Source organism: Notolepis coatsorum (assembly GCF_963971535.1).
Source record: "Notolepis coatsorum genome assembly, chromosome: 11".
NCBI classification, from domain to species: domain Eukaryota; kingdom Metazoa; phylum Chordata; class Actinopteri; order Aulopiformes; family Paralepididae; genus Notolepis; species Notolepis coatsorum.
Window position 1 is genome coordinate 16,463,515 of NC_140175.1, and position 21,332 is coordinate 16,484,846.

General features: G+C 43.9%; 1 protein-coding gene across 2 annotated transcripts in view; it reads left to right on the forward strand.

Moving 5' to 3' along the window:
• Window positions 1-854: 854 nt before the first annotated feature.
• mphosph9 (M-phase phosphoprotein 9) overlaps window positions 855-21,332 on the forward strand; it is a 60,135-nt gene continuing 39,657 nt past the window's right edge. For both annotated transcript variants that reach the window (XM_084325408.1, XM_084325407.1), the window contains exons 1-8: window positions 855-901; window positions 2,359-2,639; window positions 8,741-8,888; window positions 11,175-11,264; window positions 11,910-12,448; window positions 14,327-14,543; window positions 15,529-15,604; window positions 18,619-18,722. In XM_084325408.1, coding sequence (XP_084181534.1) covers window positions 2,395-2,639; window positions 8,741-8,888; window positions 11,175-11,264; window positions 11,910-12,448; window positions 14,327-14,543; window positions 15,529-15,604; window positions 18,619-18,722 — 1,419 coding nt within the window. In that variant the 5' untranslated portion in view covers window positions 855-901; window positions 2,359-2,394. The remainder of the gene's footprint in view (window positions 902-2,358; window positions 2,640-8,740; window positions 8,889-11,174; window positions 11,265-11,909; window positions 12,449-14,326; window positions 14,544-15,528; window positions 15,605-18,618; window positions 18,723-21,332) is intronic.

The window sequence follows — 21,332 nt, forward strand, 5'->3', positions numbered from 1 at the left end:
TACTTTTTATTTATTTTTATCTAGCACAATCCCAGAATCTCATAAAAAAAAGCATTTAATGGAAAAATATTCTGTATTTTACTATGACAACTAATAAACTAATAAATATGACAAGTAAGACACACACTTTATATTTATTGGTAAAGAGATTTGCACTACAACTCATACCTCATTGCACCTTACCCTAAGTTGTACCTCATCCCATTTCTGCATTGTACTGTATATTGTATTGTAACTCAGTTACTTTTCCCCCCTACTCTGCATTGTATATTGTATATATGTTGGACACTTTTGTTTACACATGGTCACGTACTTTTGACTTTCTATTTTATACGTATCTATTTTTATCTAGCACACTCTCAGGAGCAAAACAGAAAAAAGCATTTCATATAAAAGTATTCTGTATTTTTGTATGACAACTGAATGAATGAATGAAAACTTTATTTAACAGATTGCAGAATGGGTACAATACAGTACGGCTCAATACACACAATTGTTAAGGGGATGCAGACCAGAGAAAGACGTTTGTCTTGTTTACATCAGGGTCCCCCATTTTCAATTCATAGTGGCATTTATGACATACACAACATACATGACATTATGGCATATAGGGACGGACATACATGACATACAGGTATTTAGTAATAAAGAACTAATAAAGAAACTTGAACTTGAGGAACTTGAGGAGACAACAAGCCAATCAGGCCGCCCGCGCAGTGTTTTTGTATCGCGTCTCTGACCAATCGAAAACCTCGTCCCCAGTTAGACCAATCGAGACGCGACCACGTGGTACCAGCAGCGTGACGTCACCCTGCAGTGCAGTAGCTCAACCAGTTAGCCAACTCGACTAGTCTGCTGGAGAAAATAATATGGACGAGGTGATGCTACAACAAGTCAACTGGTAAGTCAAGTGACGTTATTATTATTATTATTATTATTATTATTTATCAGATATATAATAACTGATATTCGGCTCGTGTTTATCTTTAGTGTTTTCTTGCATGCACCAGTTACATAATTCAAACAAAGCTTGCCTGATGATACGTAACGTTAGTGCTGCTGTTGCAGACCTGTCACACGCTAACCAGCTTGTTGTCAACGATGCTTATTGTTGCTAAAGCACCTATAACTACAGCTAACTAACTGAGGAAAATAACAGCCAACAGGCCACGGGCTTGACTTGAAACTTTATTAACAATGTACCCCCACCATTTTCAGTGACGTTATTATCTCATTGACATTAGCTTAGCTAACAGTTAGCCGCGCCAACCTCCTCCAATGTACAGTTTCTTCCCCCTCAAATGTGTGTACTCTCTTTTTTAGACAATTTGTGTATCACAAACAGTACTGTATTTGTAAATCTGGTATGCCATACATGTATAGATGTAGCAAGCCATACTGTATTGTCTCTACCAATTGTGCAATATGTTAATACAATTTTCAATCAATCAATCAATCAATCAATCAATCAACCGTTGCACTATGAATTGAAAATGGGGGACCCTGATGTAAACAAGACAAACATCTTTCTCTGGTCTGCATCCCCATTGTATGTATTGAGCCGTACTGTATTGTACCCATTCTGCAATCTGTTAAATAAAGTTTTCATTCATTCATTCATTCATCATTCATTCATTCATTCATGCATGGCTGTCTGTCTGTCTGTCTGTCTGTCTGTCTGTCTGTCTGTCTGTCTGTCTGTCTGTCTGTCTGTCTGTCTGTGTTGTGTTGTCTTGATAACGTTAACGTTACACTGGCCGATCAACGCTAGCTAGCCTCGGTCACGTGATATCCAAAATAACACAGACTAGTCACTGCCACGACATAGTTGGCAAGTAGCTCTGCTTTTTGTTTAAAACATCCCCATGGTTGGCTCCGCTGATGTGCTCATAAATCCAGTTATTCACTGGAAGACTGGATAGCTGGTGCAGAAGTGACCGATGGCTGGTTTTGCTAAATGTTTGTAAACATCACCAGGATCCATAATATATTGATGATTATTTCAGTTGTATATTGTGTGACACTTGATCAATGCTACCTGTTGGCCTTGTGCCATATCATATCTCCACTCCAGCCACGATAACCTTCAACACTGACTGTACATATTAATACTACAACTCTGTACGTACATCTGATTAGCACTCAGTAGTACTCATTTATATCATTTATACCCAGTTTAATCACCTGCACATTGTATATTACTATTGCACTTTACTACATTTGTTACATTTGTACTCTGGTTGGATGCCAAACTTCGTTGTATTGTACTTGTGTGCTGTATAATGACAATACATTTGAATCTAACCTAAAGTTTACCAACCGACTTAATTGGTGTGTTGGCTCCCTCTTGGTTCACAGTTGTCAGACTGTCCCCCTCCACATGGGCCCATAAGCATGTCCACAGATGACAGTATCTCTGAGGACGTGTCCAGCTCGGGGGCTCTGAGCCACTGCCATGTCAGTGCTGATGGGGGAGGGGGCAAGGAGAGCGAGGCGTCTCTGCTGTCCTCGGAGGGCACGTCGGCCTCGGGGCCGGCCGGACCAGAGGACGGGCACGTCCGACTCTCCCAAACACCCGGAGGCACCGCGGAGAACAGGCGGGTGGACAACATCACACCAGCAGCGTACAACAAGATCAGGTACGGTCTTAATTTAAAACACACGATTACTCATTGATTTGAGAACATCATTTTTTTTTATCCACTTTTTCTCCCATTTTTCTATATTTTTCTCCCCATCCCAATTTCGTATCATCCAATTCAACCCTCCCCTGTCACGAACGCTGTTTCTTGCCTCCCACAAGCCGGCTGCAATGTGGACTAAGTCATACATAGCACAAGTCCCCTCCGGTACTTGAGGTAACAGCAGTCGCATCTTTTCACCTGCGCAGCTCGATCTCTCAGTGTCGAGGAGTAACGCGTGGGAGGCTCACGCTGCCCCCGACACTTCCTGATTCTACTGCGCAGGCGCACCAACCGACCTGTAGGAGTCGCTTGTTCACAACGTTCGATCCCCACCCTTCAGTTTCCCTCCCCGTAATACGGCCAATGTGTATTACTGCGGACGACCAGCTAAACTGAAAACAATGTGGAGAGCTGGATTCGAACACGCGAATCCTAGCGTCTCCACACTGGTGGCGAGTGCCTTGCCCACTACACCACCTAGCCGCCCTGATTTGAGAACATCATATATGACGATGACTGAATTAGTTTTACCTTTCTTCTCGAACCAAAGGCTTCTTTTCTGTCAAATACCGTTTAAAAATAACTGGAGAAACGCACCGTGGCTCAAACAAGGGACTAAACACGTTTTGCAAATTATGCCACATCAATGTGGAACGCCCTACCCAAAGCTGTAAAGGAATGTGAATCACTACCCACTTTCAAAAACACTCTAAAAAAAACACCTAAGGGAGACTGCAATTCGAAACTGGCCCCTGTAAATGTCCTAACACAACCCCCTCCAATGTACAGTAAATGACCAAGTATGGTCTTGTCAATATTCCAATGTACAGTTTTGTTTGTATAGTTGTACAGTGTCCCTCACCCACCCCTCCTAACACCCCCCCCCCCCCCACCCACCCAACCACCTCCAATGTACAGTCCCCCACACCCCCCCCCCCCACCTACCCAATCCACATGTACAGTTTCTACGCCAAATGTACATACTCTTTTTTTTCTGGACTCTTTTTGTATCACAAACAGTACTGTATTTGCAAATCTGGTATGTCATAAATGTATAGATGTAGCAGTACTGTCTATCTGTATGTCATGTATGTCATATATGTTACGATGAATTGAAAATGGGGGACCCTGATGTAAACAAGACGAAAGTCTTTCTCTGGTCTGCATCCTCTTAACAATTGTATGTATTGAGCTGTACTGTACTGTACCCATTCTGCAATCTGTTAATAAAGTTTTCAATCAATCAATCAATCCCTCCTCCTCCCGCTCAACACGAGCTGAAACTACTGTTTGAGCTTGAGAGGCTGAGGGGCGGAGCTAGGGTTGGGTACCGTTCACATTTGAACCGGTACCGGTACCCAACGGTACCTTTTTTTTGTACTCTTTTCTGTCTATGTAATCTACCTACCTCAGTTGTAAAAAAAAAAATAAAATAAAAAAAATTGTCTAAACTTCAAATTATTTATTATCATTATTATTTATTTAGAACAATTTGTTAATATATATATATACACACACATCTTTATCATTATTATTTATTTAGAACAATTTGTTAATATATATATATATACACACGCATCTTTAAATAAAAAATTATGTTTTACAAAATAACAAGTATAAAACGATTAAACAAACCACTAGCAGCAATGAACTATTCTGCGGAACTAAAAGGTACACATCTATATATATATTATTGAAATAAATATACCTGAAGATGTCGATGCCTCAGTGTTGTCAACGGAGGCTTCTTTAGTGCTGGCTGCAGGCTTGCTATGTGTAGCTGCTGCTGCTGCTGCTGCTGCTGCTGCTGGGGGCTTGCATTTTTTCCGCATCAAAAACGCTACACTCATCACCTTTCAGAAATATGCTGTGCTTTACCAGCAGTTTCCTCAAGTTGTGTTACCCTGGCCCTGCCCAGCTTTGCATTTTGCGCTACAAATATATTGCAGCGAGCGTTGTGTAAAGTGTAACCACACTTGCGACCATTTTTTCGGCTTGCCATTGTCCCGACTACTTTGTTGTTGTTGAATCAAGTAAAATCCTAGGTAAGCGTGTATTGTGCGCAATGAACGTTGACGTGAACGTGCGGCACACTTCATAGGTTTTCGTTTTGCGCTAAACGCGGTAAACGAAACGTTGGCGTAATTTTTCTTTTTTACCGAAATGTGGCACCGGTGGATCTCACGTGAATTGGTACGTGATTCGGTCGATACCCTTTAAAGTACCGGATTTGGTACCCATCCCTAGGCGGAGCGCACCGCTGCGAAGGAAGGGTGCGCTGCATTTACAACACAAGACAAAATGAGAACAACGTGGCATGCGGCACAATAATCGTTTTATCTTAATTACCTTGTTTTTCATGATCATGGGAAGACTAAATCAATGAATCACCCAGCCATAAAACATGTAGAGAGACCAGAGTAGTCCTTATCTACATTATAGCAAGAAAGCTTCACTGTGTTGAGCCTTCAAAGGATGGAGGACTCAAGCCTCTGGGTTTGAAACAAATCTTTTATATTCAATGTCCCTGTTGCCTTTCCAGAGTAGTCTAGCGGCAAAACGTTTCTTAGCAGTGTACTCGCACAAGCCACGGAAAGACACAGCTTTACTTGAGTACGCTATGTCATAATTCTGCTAAATGCAAAATGCCTCGCTGCTTTTTCTTAGTTTTTAAGTTTGAATCATGTCAGGATAATGAACGGTGGCACACCGACACCGGTCTAAAATGCTGTCTGGCGCCCTGGAGAGAAACAACAGTGATTTAGGGTCGCTCTTCACGAGGTAGATGAAAAATGTCTTAAGTCATATACAACAAAACCAAATTGCAGACATATATCTGTACATTAGGATATGTACAGATATAGATATAGCATCTACAGATATGTAAAAAGGATTATATGCAGGTATGTACAGAAAGATGTGGATATATATATATACGATAAGAATACATATATATATATATATACAGGTGCAGCTAGATAAATTAGAATATTGTGGAAAAGTTATTTTATTTCAGTAATTCAATTCAAAAAGTGAAATTCGTAGATTATAGATTCATTACACACAAAGTGAAATATTTCAAGCCTTTATTTGTTTAAATTTAGATGATTATGTCTTACAGCTCATGAAAGCCCAAAAGTCTGTATCACCAATACATTTTTTTAAATAGATGTATTTTTCTTTTGTATATAGAAATGTCGGCCTTCTGAAAAGTATGTTCACTCAGTACTTGGTTGGGGCTCCTTTTGCACAAATGACTGCATCATTCAATACAGATACATATATAGACTTTTCCACGATATTCTAATTTATTGAGCTGCACCTGTATATACAGCATTATTGTACATGCTATCATATAATAATAATAACTTTATTTATATAGCACCTTTCATACATGGATTGCAGCTCGAAGTGCTTCATAGTAAATAGCATAAAATGAACATAAGCATAACATTTAGCATACAGTTGACAGAATAAAAGCAATGCATAAAGTGCAGACGTAAGAATAGGCATAAAAAGCCTCGAAAGCATGTGAGCAACGCTGTACTTGTAAAATAAGTACAGTCTATGGGTTATATACAGGTGTATTAGTAGATCTATAGAATGATTATATGCAGGTATATTCAGACAGATATGGATATAAATTATAAATTACAATATATATGGTATATACAGCATTATTGTACATGTTCTCAGTCTATATGGGTAGACTATAGTATGAGGTATGCAGGGCACTATGATTGATTACTAGGGCTGACCTTCGAATTTTTTTTGGAATTCGAAGCTTCGGGGCCGAGATTCGATTTTTAATTTGGACCCTATGGTGTTCTTGTTCTGTTCTTGACTTATTGTTATGTTGTCTTCTTGACTTGTTTAAAGAAGACCTGTACGGCCCATGGGGACATTAACGTGTGTTGTCGGGCCCTATAAATAAATTTGATTTGATTTGATTTAATTCGAAGCTTCGAAAAAATAAAAATAATAATAATAATAATAATTATTATTATTTTATTTTTTTTTATTATTTTATTTTTTTTATGTTGTGGGACTTGTACAGCACTTTGTTCAACTTTGTCAGTGCTGTAAAGTTTAAACCTTTTTAACGGTGGTACAGCCGGTCTTAAAGGTGCCATGCATTATAAATGTCATTTTTCAGTCTCTAGCATTGTATTATAGTAATAGGAGTTCGTATCAATGTGTTTTTGGGCCTAAATACTATATTGGCGAATTCCTCAGCTACAGCCCATCCCCTCTTTGCCTCTAGTAAATCAGGTCATGTTGACCTGCCACACGGAGGTCCGCGCGAAACACACACACCTCCGAACGGGAGAGTGATAGAAAGAAAAAAAAGAAGAGAGAGGGAGGGAGGGAGAGAGAGGGGGCACTTGGGGGGGGGGGGGGGGGGGGACCTGCTGCACGGAGGTCCGCGCGACACACACACACCTCCGAACGGGAGAGTGATAGAAAGAAAAAAAGGAAGAGAGAGGGAGGGGCTCTCTCTCTCTCTCTCTCTCTCTCTCTCTCTCTCTCTCTCTCTCTCTCTCTCTCTCTCTCTCTCTCTCTCTCTCATGGTATAAATTATTATTTGTGTAAATATATGGTTATACGCCGACCATTAAGAAAATACATGTTAGTTTAGGAATAAGGGGCAGGTAACTATATAACTATAAGATTTATTCTTCTTCCTGCTCCTTTTGTCCATGGAATGACTATTTATGATTTTTTAATGAAGAAACTATGATTGTATTATTCCATGTGGCAAATAAAAACTCTGAACTGAACTGAACTCTCTCTCTCTTCCCCCCCCTCCCTCCCTCCCTCTACCAGTGCAGCCTGTGGTCTGACTGTCACTCAAAGTGCTTATGGGCGGGGCCATAACAGCCTGATTTCTCGAGGCTGAAAAATGATGGTTTCGAGTACTTGATTAGAAATATAAAACAATGAATTTTTTTGAAAAAAAAATTACAAATGTCTTCAATAGACTAACAGGAATTGTGTAAAGTTGCCCAAATAGTGCTAGGAATAGCAGTGCATAACCCCTTTAAATTGTGTCTGGAACCTTGGACGAGGTACAACAGTGATTTAAGGCCCCTCCTCCTCCTGCGGTAGATGAAAAATGTCTGAAGTCATAAACTACAAAACCAACTAGCGTTTCCGAACAGTCGCTCGCTCTCCTGTTCCCCGGGACGAACACACAGCTCCAAACTGTTGGTTGTTGGAAAGTCCCGGTGGTTCGTCCCAGTCCCAGGAATAACCTGCCTCAAAACCTCTGCTGCATTTACAGTAGATTCACTTTTAAAAATAATCTTAAATTGTATTTAACACTGTAAAGTATTTAGTTTCGTTTTTTTTCTTCTTCTGTTTCTGTGCTTGCATGTAATTTTAGCCATCTTAATTGTTAGTTTCATTATGCATTGTGTGTTGAGTACTGACTTTTAATAATTTTGTTTTGCAATAATAATTGTTTTTGTATTTTTTTTGTGTGGACCCCAGGAAGACTAGCTGGTTGCTATGGCACCAGCTAATGGGGATCCGTAATAAAATCAAAACCTCGAGCGGCTGGGTGGCGCAGCGGACAAGGCACTCGTCACCAACGCAAGAGACACTGGTATCGAATCCAGCTGTCAGCGTTGCTTCCGGCTTGGCCGGCCGTCATACTGGCTCGATTGGCAGTCAGCGGGAGGGAAGCCGGTGGGTGGGTCCGGGTCGTTGTGGACAGCGACTCCTACAGTTCGGTCGGGGCGCCTGCACAGCGAGGGGAAGGATCTAAGAGAGGTAGTGTGACCTTCCACACGTTACACTCTCCCAGTGAGAGTCTGCGCTGCCAGGTGAAAAGAAGCGGTGGGCTGGCTACACATGTGTCGGAGGAAGCATGTGATAGTCTCCGCCCTCCCGGACCGACGGTAGGGGGTAGAGTGCGCAACGACCAGGAAGGGGATTGAGAATTGGCATAACGACTAACATCGGGAGGGGAGAAACACGGAAAAAAGAAGGGGGGGGTAAAAGATAAAAAATAAAATAAAAAATAAAAACCTCTGTCTCACTGTCCCCCGCAGGAGCCTGTGTCTGAGCACCGACGAGGCGTTCGTCCGCGGGCAGAGCCTGCCCTTCATCACCCCCAGCTCCCTGGAGACCCTGCGGGCCCTGGTGCAGGAGATCCAGAGCAGCGGGGAGACGGACCCCGACATCTGGAAGGACTGCGAGGTGAGCTGGGCAGCAGCGGCGTCTCACGGCAGAGCGCTCGGTTCTCTGGATTGCAGCGCGGCCGGGCGTCCATCGAGGGGTCGTGCTGGGGTCAGCCGCTGTGGCTGTTATGCACTGCGTTTTGGCAGCTGGCGGCTTTAGTCTCTGAGCTGTTAATTTTTGGTTTTCACGTGGATCAGGACACGCACACACAGACGCAGATGCACACACACACACACACACACACACACATACACACATATACAGACACAGACACATATACATACAGACACACACGCACACACACACACAGACACATATACATACAGACACACACGCACACACACACAGACACATATATATACACACACAGACTCACACAGACACATATACATACACACACACGCACACACACAGACACATATATATACACACACAGACACACACACGGACACATATACATACAGACACACACGCACACACACACAGACACATATATACACACACAGACACACACACAGACACATATACATACAGACACACACACACACACACACACACACACACATACATACATATACACACACAGACACAGACACATATACATACAGACACACACGCACACACACACAGACACATATATACACACACAGACACACACACAGACACATACATACAGACACACACGCACACACACACAGACACACACACACACACACACACAGACACATATATATACACACACAGACACACACACAGACACATATACATACACACACACGCACACACACACAGACACATATATATACACACACAGACACACACACGGACACATATACATACAGACACACACGCACACACACACAGACACATATATACACACACAGACACACACACAGACACATATACATACAGACACACACACACACACACACACACACACACACACACACACACACATACATACATACATACATATACACACACAGACACAGACACATATACATACAGACACACACGCACACACACACAGACACATATATACACACACAGACACACACACAGACACATACATACAGACACACACGCACACACACACAGACACATATATATACACACACAGACACACACACACACACACACACACACACGCACACACACAGACACATATATATACACACACACACACATACACTCAGACATACACACAGACACACACCCCAGACATGACACACATAACTGCACACTCCAGCTGATCCTTTCAGACATGGGGGATGATTTGTAGGGACATCATCTGCCACAGAGGCAGCGCTCTGTGCTCAGTTAGCGTTCAACTCAAACTGAACAGCACCGTACTCCCTGATCATTCAAACCGCTGTCATTTGGGAGATTATTTGGCAGATTAGATAGCAAAATAAAATAAGTTTACACACACGGTTCAGCAGTGTTATGAAATATGTCCTGCAAGTTTTGTAATGTTTGGATAAGAAAACGTTATTTCAACAGGAAATATGGTAGCAATCGGACATAGTTTATGACGAGTTGTTAAAATTATGTTTTAAATAAAATCCCAAATTGCGGAAAATCCAATACGTTGGACTTTATGGTTCCTTGTGGCAAGTTTGTAGAGTGAATATATGTGGATGTCCGCACTAAGTTTTGTGTTAATCGGACTTATGGTGTAGGGATTCTGATCTTTTAAAGTTGACCTTTGATTATAATTTAATATGACCCTTTTGACCAATTGGGGTCATATTTGTTGGAGACCATAATTTGCACACCACTTCCAATTAATGGGTCAAAGTTCATGTCGCTACCATTTACCATCTCGCGGGAATTTACCAAGCACGGCAAAACCAATGCTGAAGGAGAAAAGAAAAAGAAGAAATTCACACAAACACAATGGGGTTTCTGCACTTTGTGCTTGAAAACCTAATAATTAGGGATGTTCGATATTGGCTTTTTTACCGATATACCGATATTGTCCAACTCTTAATTTCCGATACCGATATATGTGGTCTCCCCCCCCCCCCCCAAAAACACAACATTATGCATACTTTTCACAATAAATAAAATAAGAATTTGTTCTTACCGGTACTTGCTTGCCTGGGTAAATAAAGGTAAAATAAATGTAAAAAAAAAAAAAAATTGAATACAGATAATTTCTGATATTACATTTTAATGCCAATATCGGTAGGCCGATAATATCGGACATCCCTACTAATAATAAAAAAAATTATTGCAGCTTTCTAATGTACAGTGTAAACCTCGTGCTGCTGACGTGGGCCTACGCCTGTCCTCCAACAGGGCCGCTGGCTGCACCTCTTCCAGCTGGTGGAGAAGCAGTACCAGGAGCAGACCCTCGCCCAGCAGGAGCAGTACCAGTGCCAGATACAGGTCAGTACCAGCAGTACCAGGAGCAGTACCAGTGCCAAATACAGGCCAGAGAGAGTCCTCCTCCGCTCTTCCATTTACTCACTGTTGTAGCCAATTTGATGATTTTACCGTGGGTACTTTATTGTATGAAGGTGCTGTGTTATTGTGAAGGGGTTATTGAGATTATTGACTAATTAGCTGGGCAGGTGGCATAGGAGGCGGGGCTCAGATGATCTCGGGCACAGCCTATTTGTATGTGTGTCACAGGTGCGCAGCGGGAGGGAATTGGGGAAACGTCACAGGGAAGCCAAGCCACACAGTTTTTCAACCGTGCGCGTTTTGTTTGTTTTCAGTTGTTTTGAGTTATTTTCTGGTTTATTTTGCAACACAAGTTTATTTGTTTAAGTTACAGTTTAAACACCGAGTTTATGTTATGCTTTGCTTTATCCACCCTGCAAGCGAAAATAAAACTTTTTAAATGCACTCAACGAGACGACCTGATTTACTGTCAACAGCACCACACGTTGGAAAGAGCTTCGTACCATATCCCTCACTGGCATCTTTTTGTTGTTCGGTTGCCCTTACACTCACGTCGTGTGAATCTGTGACGCGTCGGATTGAGACAACGGCACTTTTTGTTCCCCCCCCCCCCCCCCCCCCCCACAGTTGATCCAGGATGAAATCAAAGCGCTGGTTCAACTCCAGAACCGCGGCGGCCCGCCCCACGGCGACTTCTCCCCGACCCTCGTCACCCCCGTCACCACCGAGGATTACGCCCCGGCCCTCCTCCTCCTCTCCTGCGACCCCTCGCTCCCCCCCGTGACCCTACCCGGCGGTGGGAACCACTGTCTCTCGGCGCCCGCCGCCCAGACCCCTCTGAGCTCCCCCCCCTCGCCACCACCACCGCTCTTCAGGCCGGAGGCGGGCAACCCGGGGGGGGAGGGGCGGGCGGCCACGGCGCTGAGCAGCGGCTACGGGACCCTCTCCGCCTGGGAGACGGGCCCGGAGCACACCGGGTCTCCCAGGGGGGGAGCGGACGACGAGGAGGAGGAGGAGGAGGAGGAGCAGCAGCAGGCTGGCCGGGGGAAGGAGGAGCGACACTGGTCCCCCACCCTCCAGGAGGAGGACGCGGAGACGGCGGTGATCGGGGTTCAACGGAGCTCGTCCAATCAGACGACTCTGCCTCACCAGCAAAGAACCTCTGGGTAGGTCTTCTGACGGTTTAATGGTAAATGGACTGCATTCATATAACGGCTTTTATCCAGAGCGCTTTACAACTTAAAGGGGAGCGATTTTACTATTTCTTTCACTATTTGGGCACTTTTACACAATTCCTGTGAGTCTATGGAACACCTCTGTAATTTCCAAAACATTCATTGTTTTGTATTTCTAATCAAGTACTCAAAAACAGCATTTTTCTACCTCAAGATCTTAAGCCGTTTCGAGGCTGGGCTCCAACCACTGTGTGGCCTGGTGGCAAGTCAAGTCAAGTCAAGTCAAGTCAAGTCAAGTCAAGTAATTTATTTATATAGCACGTTTAAAAGCACAAGAGCCAACCAAAGTGCTGTACAATCAAAGCTTAAAATCAATGTCCTAATATAAAATACACAAATACAAAAATACAAAAAGGCAACTGCCACACCAACTGCCACATTATTATGCAGCTGAGAAACCTCTGACATCACAGATATGCACATTTTCAGATGACTCAGTGAATATTGTGAGAGGATAATTGGAAGAATGCGCCAATATGAGAATTAGAGACATAGATCCTATTAATATAAGTCCACATAGCCAGGAAACAATGCTAAACACTGAAAAAGGCCATTTATAACATAGTTCCCCTTTAAGATAAGATATTCCTTTATTGATATCATTGGGGAAATGTAGGCATCATAGCAGCATGGGGGAGGGGAGGTACAGGTACATGGTAATAGTAGAAGGTAATACAATTATAGTACAGTCGAAAAGTAAAAATAGGCAGTACTGTAAACAATATAATTAGCATAGAGTATACGCATATGAGCAGTGTAAATCAAGGTGCCCTATCAGTTATATTATGCGTTACAATAGACACTAGACTCTAAATATAATATACTATGAGTAAGTAAGTATACATTATGCCAGCCTCACATTCCCCCATTCACTCACACATTCGCCCATTGACGGTGCCAACTTGCTCAACGACACTTCGACATGCTGCTAGGTAGGATGAGGCGAAATCGAACCGGGAACCTTTTGTGGAGGAATCCCTTTGTGTGTCTTAACAATAGCTTGAATCTCACACACAGAGAGACAATGTCCACAACCCCCGCCCCCCCCCCCCCCCCCCTAATCCCCACTCCTCTCTCCACAAGAGAGCTGGATCCCCTTCTCCACCTCTGTGTCTCCCAGGTGGCCACTGGAAAACACTGCTCTCAGCCAAAGCTCACATGACCTACATGTACTCTGTTAGTATGCGTTTCACTATCAAACCTGTATTGATTATGAAGAGATCCCTCTACAATCATAATCAATGCGTCCGGTTCCATCGCATTTCTGATCACCAGATGACCGCTCTGCCTCCTGAGCCACTGGCGCCCCCTTCTGGTGGAGCTGTTCTTCGTGAGAGCAGTGTCACGTCATTACACAGTTATTATTACCGGTGATGGATATATACTCCCCACTGCATCCTGTATGATAATGATATACATTTTACTGTATATTTTACTGTACATTTTACTGTATATTTTTGGCTGTATATTTTAGAATGTATATACATATTTTAGAATGTATATATCTGACCGTACTCTTATTTTAGATTTTTGACTACCTAAATATTTATTGTGAGCGATCTATGGTGCTGAATTTCCCTCAGGATCAATAAAGTACTTATAAAGGTTTGAATGAATTTGGAGTTAAAACAGTGTGAGTTCATTCTAATCTACTCGTTGTAATCTACCCTCTGTTAGACGAGTGTCTGCAATGTTAAAATGTATACATGGTTACAATTGAATGTCATTTCAGGGTGGAGTCTCTTAAATAACGATTGAGATAAATACTCTGTCCCTCCTTGACCCGATCTGTCTTGTTTGTGTCCGCAGCTCCAGGCAGCACCTGACCTCCTGGGCCCAGAGGCACAAGCTCAGGCCCAAGAAGGGCAAAGCGGGACACACCTCGCCCCAGGTCCCAGAGTACCAGGAGCTGCCACTGAGTCCCCGGGATACCCCCAGACACACCCCTCTGGAGACCCCAGAGCCCCCGGACCTGGTACGGCTCACTAACTGGCTACCTGTCACAGGACCAGAGCCACAGGACCAGGTACCCCCCTTTTTTTTTATCCACTTTTTCTCCCATTTTCTATATTTTCTCCCATCCCAATTTCGTATCATCCAATTCAACCCTCCCCTGTCACGAACGCTGTTTCTTGCCTCCCACAAGCCGGCTGCAATGTGGACTAAGTCATACATAGCACAAGTCCCCTCCGGTACTTGAGGTAACAGCAGTCGCATCTTTTCACCTGCGCAGCTCGATCTCTCAGTGGCGAGGAGTAACGCGTGGGAGGCTCACGCTGCCCCCGACACTTCCTGATTCTACTGCGCAGGCGCACCAACCGACCTGTAGGAGTCGCTGTCCACAACGCCCGATCCCCACCCATCAGTTTCCCACCCCCTAATACGGCCAATGTGTATTAGTACGGACGACCAGCTAAACTGAAAGCAAATGTGGAGCGCTGGGCTCGAACAGGCAAGCCCAGCGTCTCCAGATTTCGTGGCGAGCGCCTTGCCCACTACGCCACGTAGCCGCCCCAGGACCAGGTACCCCTTTAACTCATTGAGCGCCATGCTCTTTCCCCATCTGTACTGCCTGGCGGCAGCTTTTTTTTGGACAAACTTTCACAATCTTTGCGGAGCTATTGTATATTCTATATTATAGCTATGGAGACAATAGTATGGCTCATTTGACAGACACTTTTTCTTACAGACATTTATAGTCCAACATGTAAAAAAGAGTTAGCTTCTACATACCCTCGTTCATTCACAATCCCAAAATAAACATTGCCCCGTTTCAAAATAAACGTTTCCGAACTTTTATTTGAGGAGTTTACTTGACAGATTTTATTTTCCTCCTTGCCAATAGATTTATTTTAAAATTATTATTAGAATTTAAAAATTAGGGTTATTTATTTTTGGAAATCATAATTATCAATATTTATTTGGGCCAAAAACGGATAATAGACAGCTATGGCATAGGTTTGGTATTTATTTACACACAAAAAAAAATCATCCGCATTTCTCTGTTTCAGCATCGACTGGCCATGTCCTCAAACACACTGCCTCTGAGGAGGAGTGACAGCCAGGCGTCTGGCTCTGAGGTCTCAGGTACCCCACACACACACACACACACACACACACACACACCTCACACTCACACTCACACTCACACACACACACACACACTCTCACACAGACACACGCACTCACACAGACACACTCGCACAGACACACTCGCACTCACTCAGACACACTCACACAGACACACTCACAGACACACACAGACACGCACACATACACACCAGCGTTTCCGTTAGCCGGTAATGACCGGTATTTGACCGGCAAAATCTGTTGAAGTCCGACATATTTAATCTCTCCGGTCATAATGTCCGGTGAAAATAATTCCCTCTAAGCACAATTTGATTATTTGAATTGTATTAAAATAGGCTAAAATTAAATAGCCTATGCGATGAACGAAACAATCATTACATTTGTTTCATCGTTGCTTCACCAAGCAAGTCTAATAATGACAACGACGTTGTCAGCGAGAGCTTAGTGCTGGGTTTGCGAGTGCATGTGCAGCTGCAGAGCCACAGCTGCACACCAGCGATGCCGGCACAGTGCAGTACTCCAATTCAGCCATTGGCAATTCAGCTGTTGGCTGAGCGGTCCCCAGATAGGGCCTGAAAACAGCTGAATTTGCGACTCTGCAGCGGCATACTCTCGCAAATAAGTCGTTGGGAGGTGGAGATTCATCACGCAAACCCACGATAATGTTGCCGTCTCTCTCTGCCAAATTTCTCAGTTCTTCGCTTGATATAATTAATACAAATGTCCAATATAACGGAATTCGTTAGCTCGTAAAAATGTGATTATAACAGACTGCTGTTTATTAATGTCGGGCCGACTGCCCACAGACAGATTTAAAGTCAGCAGCAGCACAGAGTCTCTGGACTTATTTTATTTGGAATATAATGACTGTATATGCAAAAGTAGCCTAGTTTTAAGTTAAAATATTATAAATCTACATGCCTTGAGGATGTCGTTCTTTTGTTTTGTTGTCATTCTTTTGCCTATCAATTGTTTTTAAGCTCAATAAACTCTGACCGGAATTTCTCTCATTTGACCGGTAGATTGAAATCTACCGGACACTGAGGCCGGCAAAAATAATTTCTAACGGAAACCCTGATACACACACAGACACACACACTCACACTCACTCAGACACACTCACATACACACACACACACAGAGACACACTCACACAGACGCACACATCATCATCCGACTCCTCATGTGGACAGAGTATTAAATTAGATTCAGTTCAGTTCTTTTCGGGCTTTTGACACATAACAACGGTCATTCCATAAATCGCCAAAGTTTTACCATTAAATTAGATTCAACTTTAGTGAGTAGCTATAACTATAGACGGTAGTATAAGTATGATGACACTGGATAATATAACCAATGTAGCCCGTGGTTTAAATAATACAAGTATATATGTAAGGGATAATGTATGGCTACGAGGTCATTGTCGCAAAATAATTGACCGACACAGAGTTTAAAATACCGAGGCGCCGCGCCGAGGTGTTTTAAACGTAGTGAAGGTCAATTATTTTGCGACAATGACCGAGTAGGCTATACATTATCCCGCTTATTACATGGCTAACTTACTAACAATATACCTAATTCATTTGACAAATCGCAGTTGTTCTGTGGCTCTGTCAGCCCAAATAAAGTGATTATTATTATTGCGGGCAGCCTCTGTTCTGGGCTGGCTCCGCTGACACTCCGCTGTCAGTGCAGCGCTATACATTATCCCGCTAACTTACTAACAATATACCTAATTCATTTGACAAATCGCAGTTGTTCTGTGGCTCTGTCAGCCCAAATAAAGTGATTATTATTATCGCAGGCAGCCTCTGTGTTCTGGCTCCGCTGTGTTCTGGCTCCGCTCGTCGCTCCGCCCCCTGTCATCGCCGGCACGGCAGTGTCTAATTGCACTGAAACAGTGTGTCAGTGGGCTTGATTGCGAACAGCTGCGCTCTGCGGTCATTATTGAAAAATCTGCGGTCATTATTTAAAAATAATGACCGCAGTCGGGGGGCTGTTGACCAATCACAAGCAAGCATTTCGGCGAATGTGAAAAAGCCATGTAATAAGGGATAAGTAATGTATAGAATATGGACGCTAAGAGAAGCTAGGGTATAAACAGTGAAAACAGTGAGTATAAACACTAGACTATATTACTATATATATACATTTTTTAAACGTCCGTTCGAAAAACCCTGACGAAGTTCGAAGCCCAAAAAACAGGCTTCGGGGGCAGCCCTACTGACTGTATATGTGTGTATTCCCCAGGCCTGACGTACTGCACCTGACTGTATATATGTGTGTATTACCCAGGCCTGACGTACTGCACCTGACTGTATATATGTGTGTATTCCCCAGGCCTGACGTACTGCACCTGACTGTATATATGTGTGTATTCCCCAGGCCTGACGTACTGCACCTGACTGTATATATGTGTGTATTCCCCAGGCCTGACGTACTGCACCTGACTGTATATATGTGTGTATTCCCCAGGCCTGACGTACTGCACCTGACTGTATATATGTGTGTATTCCCCAGGCCTGACGTACTGCACCTGACTGTATATATGTGTGTATTCCCCAGGCCTGACGTACTGCACCTGACTGTATATATGTGTAGGGATGGGTACCGAATTCGGTACTTTTGAGGTACCGAACCGAAACACGTCGGTACTACCGAGTATCGAATCAAGTGAGAAACCCAAAAAAAAAAAATTTACTTTTTATTTTATTTTTTTAACTTTTTTCTTTTCATGTCAACGTTCACACGCACAATATATGCTTACCTAGGATTTGACTTGATTCAACAACAAAGCAGTCGGAGCAATGACAAGCCGAAAACTGTCGAAATTGTAGTTATTTGAAGTTTGGATTTTTTTTTTTACGACTGAGGTAGGTAAATTAAATTTCTTGAGACTAAAGTACCGAAAAAAGGTACCGTTGGGTACCGGTATCGATTCACAGGTACCGGTACCGGTATCGGTTCAAATGTGAAAGGTGCCCATCCCTAATTATGTGTGTATTTCCCAGGTCTGACCTACTGGCGTCTGGACGAGAGTGACCTCTACCGGCCGCTGCCAGACAGCTTCGACGGTGGCGCCTACCTCCTCCTGCAGGAGGCGCCCATGAGTCTGGTAGGTGCAGGCGGTGGAGCGGTCGGCGTGATGATAACTCGTGTATCGCATATAGACCTGTTCGCCGTATATATACGTCCGACTCCGTGTGCGCGCGCATCACCGCCGGGGGGCAGAAAGGAACGTAATCCTGCTCGGAACAACAGGGCAGACTACAATATATTTGCATTTGTTAGCCATGCTAGCGATCTAAACAATCAATCCATACCAACGCTAGATATGTAAAAAGGTGAAAAAGACTCACACTCACAGCCGTGCTGATTTGGCAAAATGACCACCCAGCCGTTTTCGTTTTGAAACAACTTTTTAGTCTGTGTCATGGTTTCTCCATAGAGCCCCGTTGTACTTCTTTTGGCGCAGCAGCAGCTCCCCTACGTCCGGGGGATAACTTATAGTCATGTGACTCAGTTGGTATCGCTGATTGGCTCAAACACGGTATGTTTGTAAACAGCGAACAGGTCTATGAGGAAGGGGATATTTTTTTAAGAGTCTCTTCCGTGTCCATGTCGTCGCTCAGCAGCGTGGGATTGTGACCGTGACGCGTGTCTCTCTTTGTCTCTCTTTGTCTCTCTTTGTCTCTCTTTGTCTCTCTCTGTCTCTCTCTGTCTCTCTCTGTCTCTCTCTGTCTCTCTTTGTCTCTCTCTGTCTCTCTCTGTCTCTCTCTGTCTCTCTTTGTCTCTCTCTGTCTCTCTCTGTCTCTCTCTGTCTCTCTCTGTCTCTCTTTGTCTCTCTCTGTCTCTCTTTGTCTCTCTCTGTCTCTCTCTGTCTCTCTCTGTCTCTCTTTGTCTCTCTTTGTCTCTCTCTGTCTCTCTTTGTCTCTCTCTGTCTCTCTCTGTCTCTCTTTGTCTCTCTCTGTCTCTCTCTGTCTCTCTCTGTCTCTCTTTGTCTCTCTCTGTCTCTCTCTGTCTCTCTCTGTCTCTCTCTGTCTCTCTCTGTCTCTCTTTGTCTCTCTCTGTCTCTCTTTGTCTCTCTGTCTCTCTCTGTCTCTCTCTGTCTCTCTCTGTCTCTCTTTGTCTCTCTTTGTCTCTCTTTGTCTTTCTCTGTCTCTCTGTCTCTCTCTGTCTCTCTTTGTCTCTCTTTGTCTCTCTTTGTCTTTCTCTGTCTCTCTGTCTCTCTTTGTCTCTCTCTGTCTCTCTCTGTCTCTCTCTGTCTCTCTCTGTCTCTCTCTGTCTCTCTTTGTCTCTCTCTGTCTCTCTCTCTCTCTCTCTCTCTCTATCTCTGTCTCTCTCTGTCTCTCTTTGTCTCTCTCTGTCTCTCTTTGTCTCTCTCTGTCTCTCTCTGTCTCTCTCTGTCTCTCTTTGTCTCTCTCTGTCTCTCTTTGTCTCTCTCTGTCTCTCTCTGTCTCTCTCTGTCTCTCTCTGTCTCTCTCTGTCTCTCTTTGTCTCTCTTTGTCTCTCTTTGTCTTTCTCTGTCTCTCTGTCTCTCTCTGTCTCTCTTTGTCTCTCTTTGTCTCTCTCTGTCTCTCTCTGTCTCTCTTTGTCTCTCTCTGTCTCTCTTTGTCTCTCTTTGTCTCTCTCTGTCTCTCCCTGTCTCTCTTTGTCCCTCTTTGTCTCTCTCTGTCTCTCTCTGTCTCTCTCTGTCTCTCTCTGTCTCTCTCTGTCTCTCTCTGTCTCTCTCTGTCTCTCTTTGTCTCTCTTTGTCTCTCTCTGTCTCTTTCTGTCTCTCTCTGTCTCTCTTTGTCTCTCTCTGTCTCTCTTTGTCTCTCTCTGTCTCTCTCTGTCTCTCTCTGTCTCTCTTTGTCTCTCTCTGTCTCTCTCTGTCTCTCTTTGTCTCTCTCTGTCTCTCTCTGTCTCTCTCTGTCTCTCTCTGTCTCTCTTTGTCTCTCTTTGTCTCTCTCTGTCTCTCTTTGTCTCTCTTTGTCTCTCTCTGTCTCTCTCTGTCTCTCTTTGTCTCTCTCTGTCTCTCTTTGTCTCTCTCTGTCTCTCTCTGTCTCTCTTTGTCTCTCTCTGTCTCTCTCTGTCTCTCTTTGTCTCTCTCTGTCTCTCTCTGTCTCTCTCTGTCTCTCTCTGTCTCTCTCTGTCTCTCTCTGTCTCTCTCTGTCTCTCTTTGTCTCTCTCTGTCTCTCTCTGTCTCTCTCTGTCTCTCTCTGTCTCTCTCTGTCTCTCTCTGTCTCTCTTTGTCTCTCTGTCTCTCTTTGTCTCCTGTCTCTCTCTGTCTCTCTTTGTCTCTCTCTGTCTCTCTTTGTCTCTCTCTGTCTCTCTCTGTCTCTCTTTGTCTCTCTCTGTCTCTCTCTGTCTCTCTCTGTCTCTCTTTGTCTCTCTCTGTTTCTCTCCCTGTTTCTCTCCCCCTCCCTCTCTCTCTCTCTCTCTCTCTCTCTCTCTCTCTCTCTCTCTCTCTCTCTCTCTCTCTCTCTCTCTCTCTCTATCCTCTGTCTCTCTCTCTCTCTCTGTCTCTCTCTCTCTCTCTCCCCCTCCCTCTGTCTCTCTCTCTCTCTCTCTCTCTCTCTCTCTCTCTCTCTCTCTCTCTCTCTATCCTCTGTCTCTCTCTCTCTCTCTCCCCCTCCCTCTGTCTCTCTCTCTCTCTCTCTCTCTCTCTCTCTCTCTCTCTCTCTCTCTCTCTCTCTCCTCTCTCTCCCTCTCTCCCTCTCTCCCTCTCTCTCTCTCTCTCTCT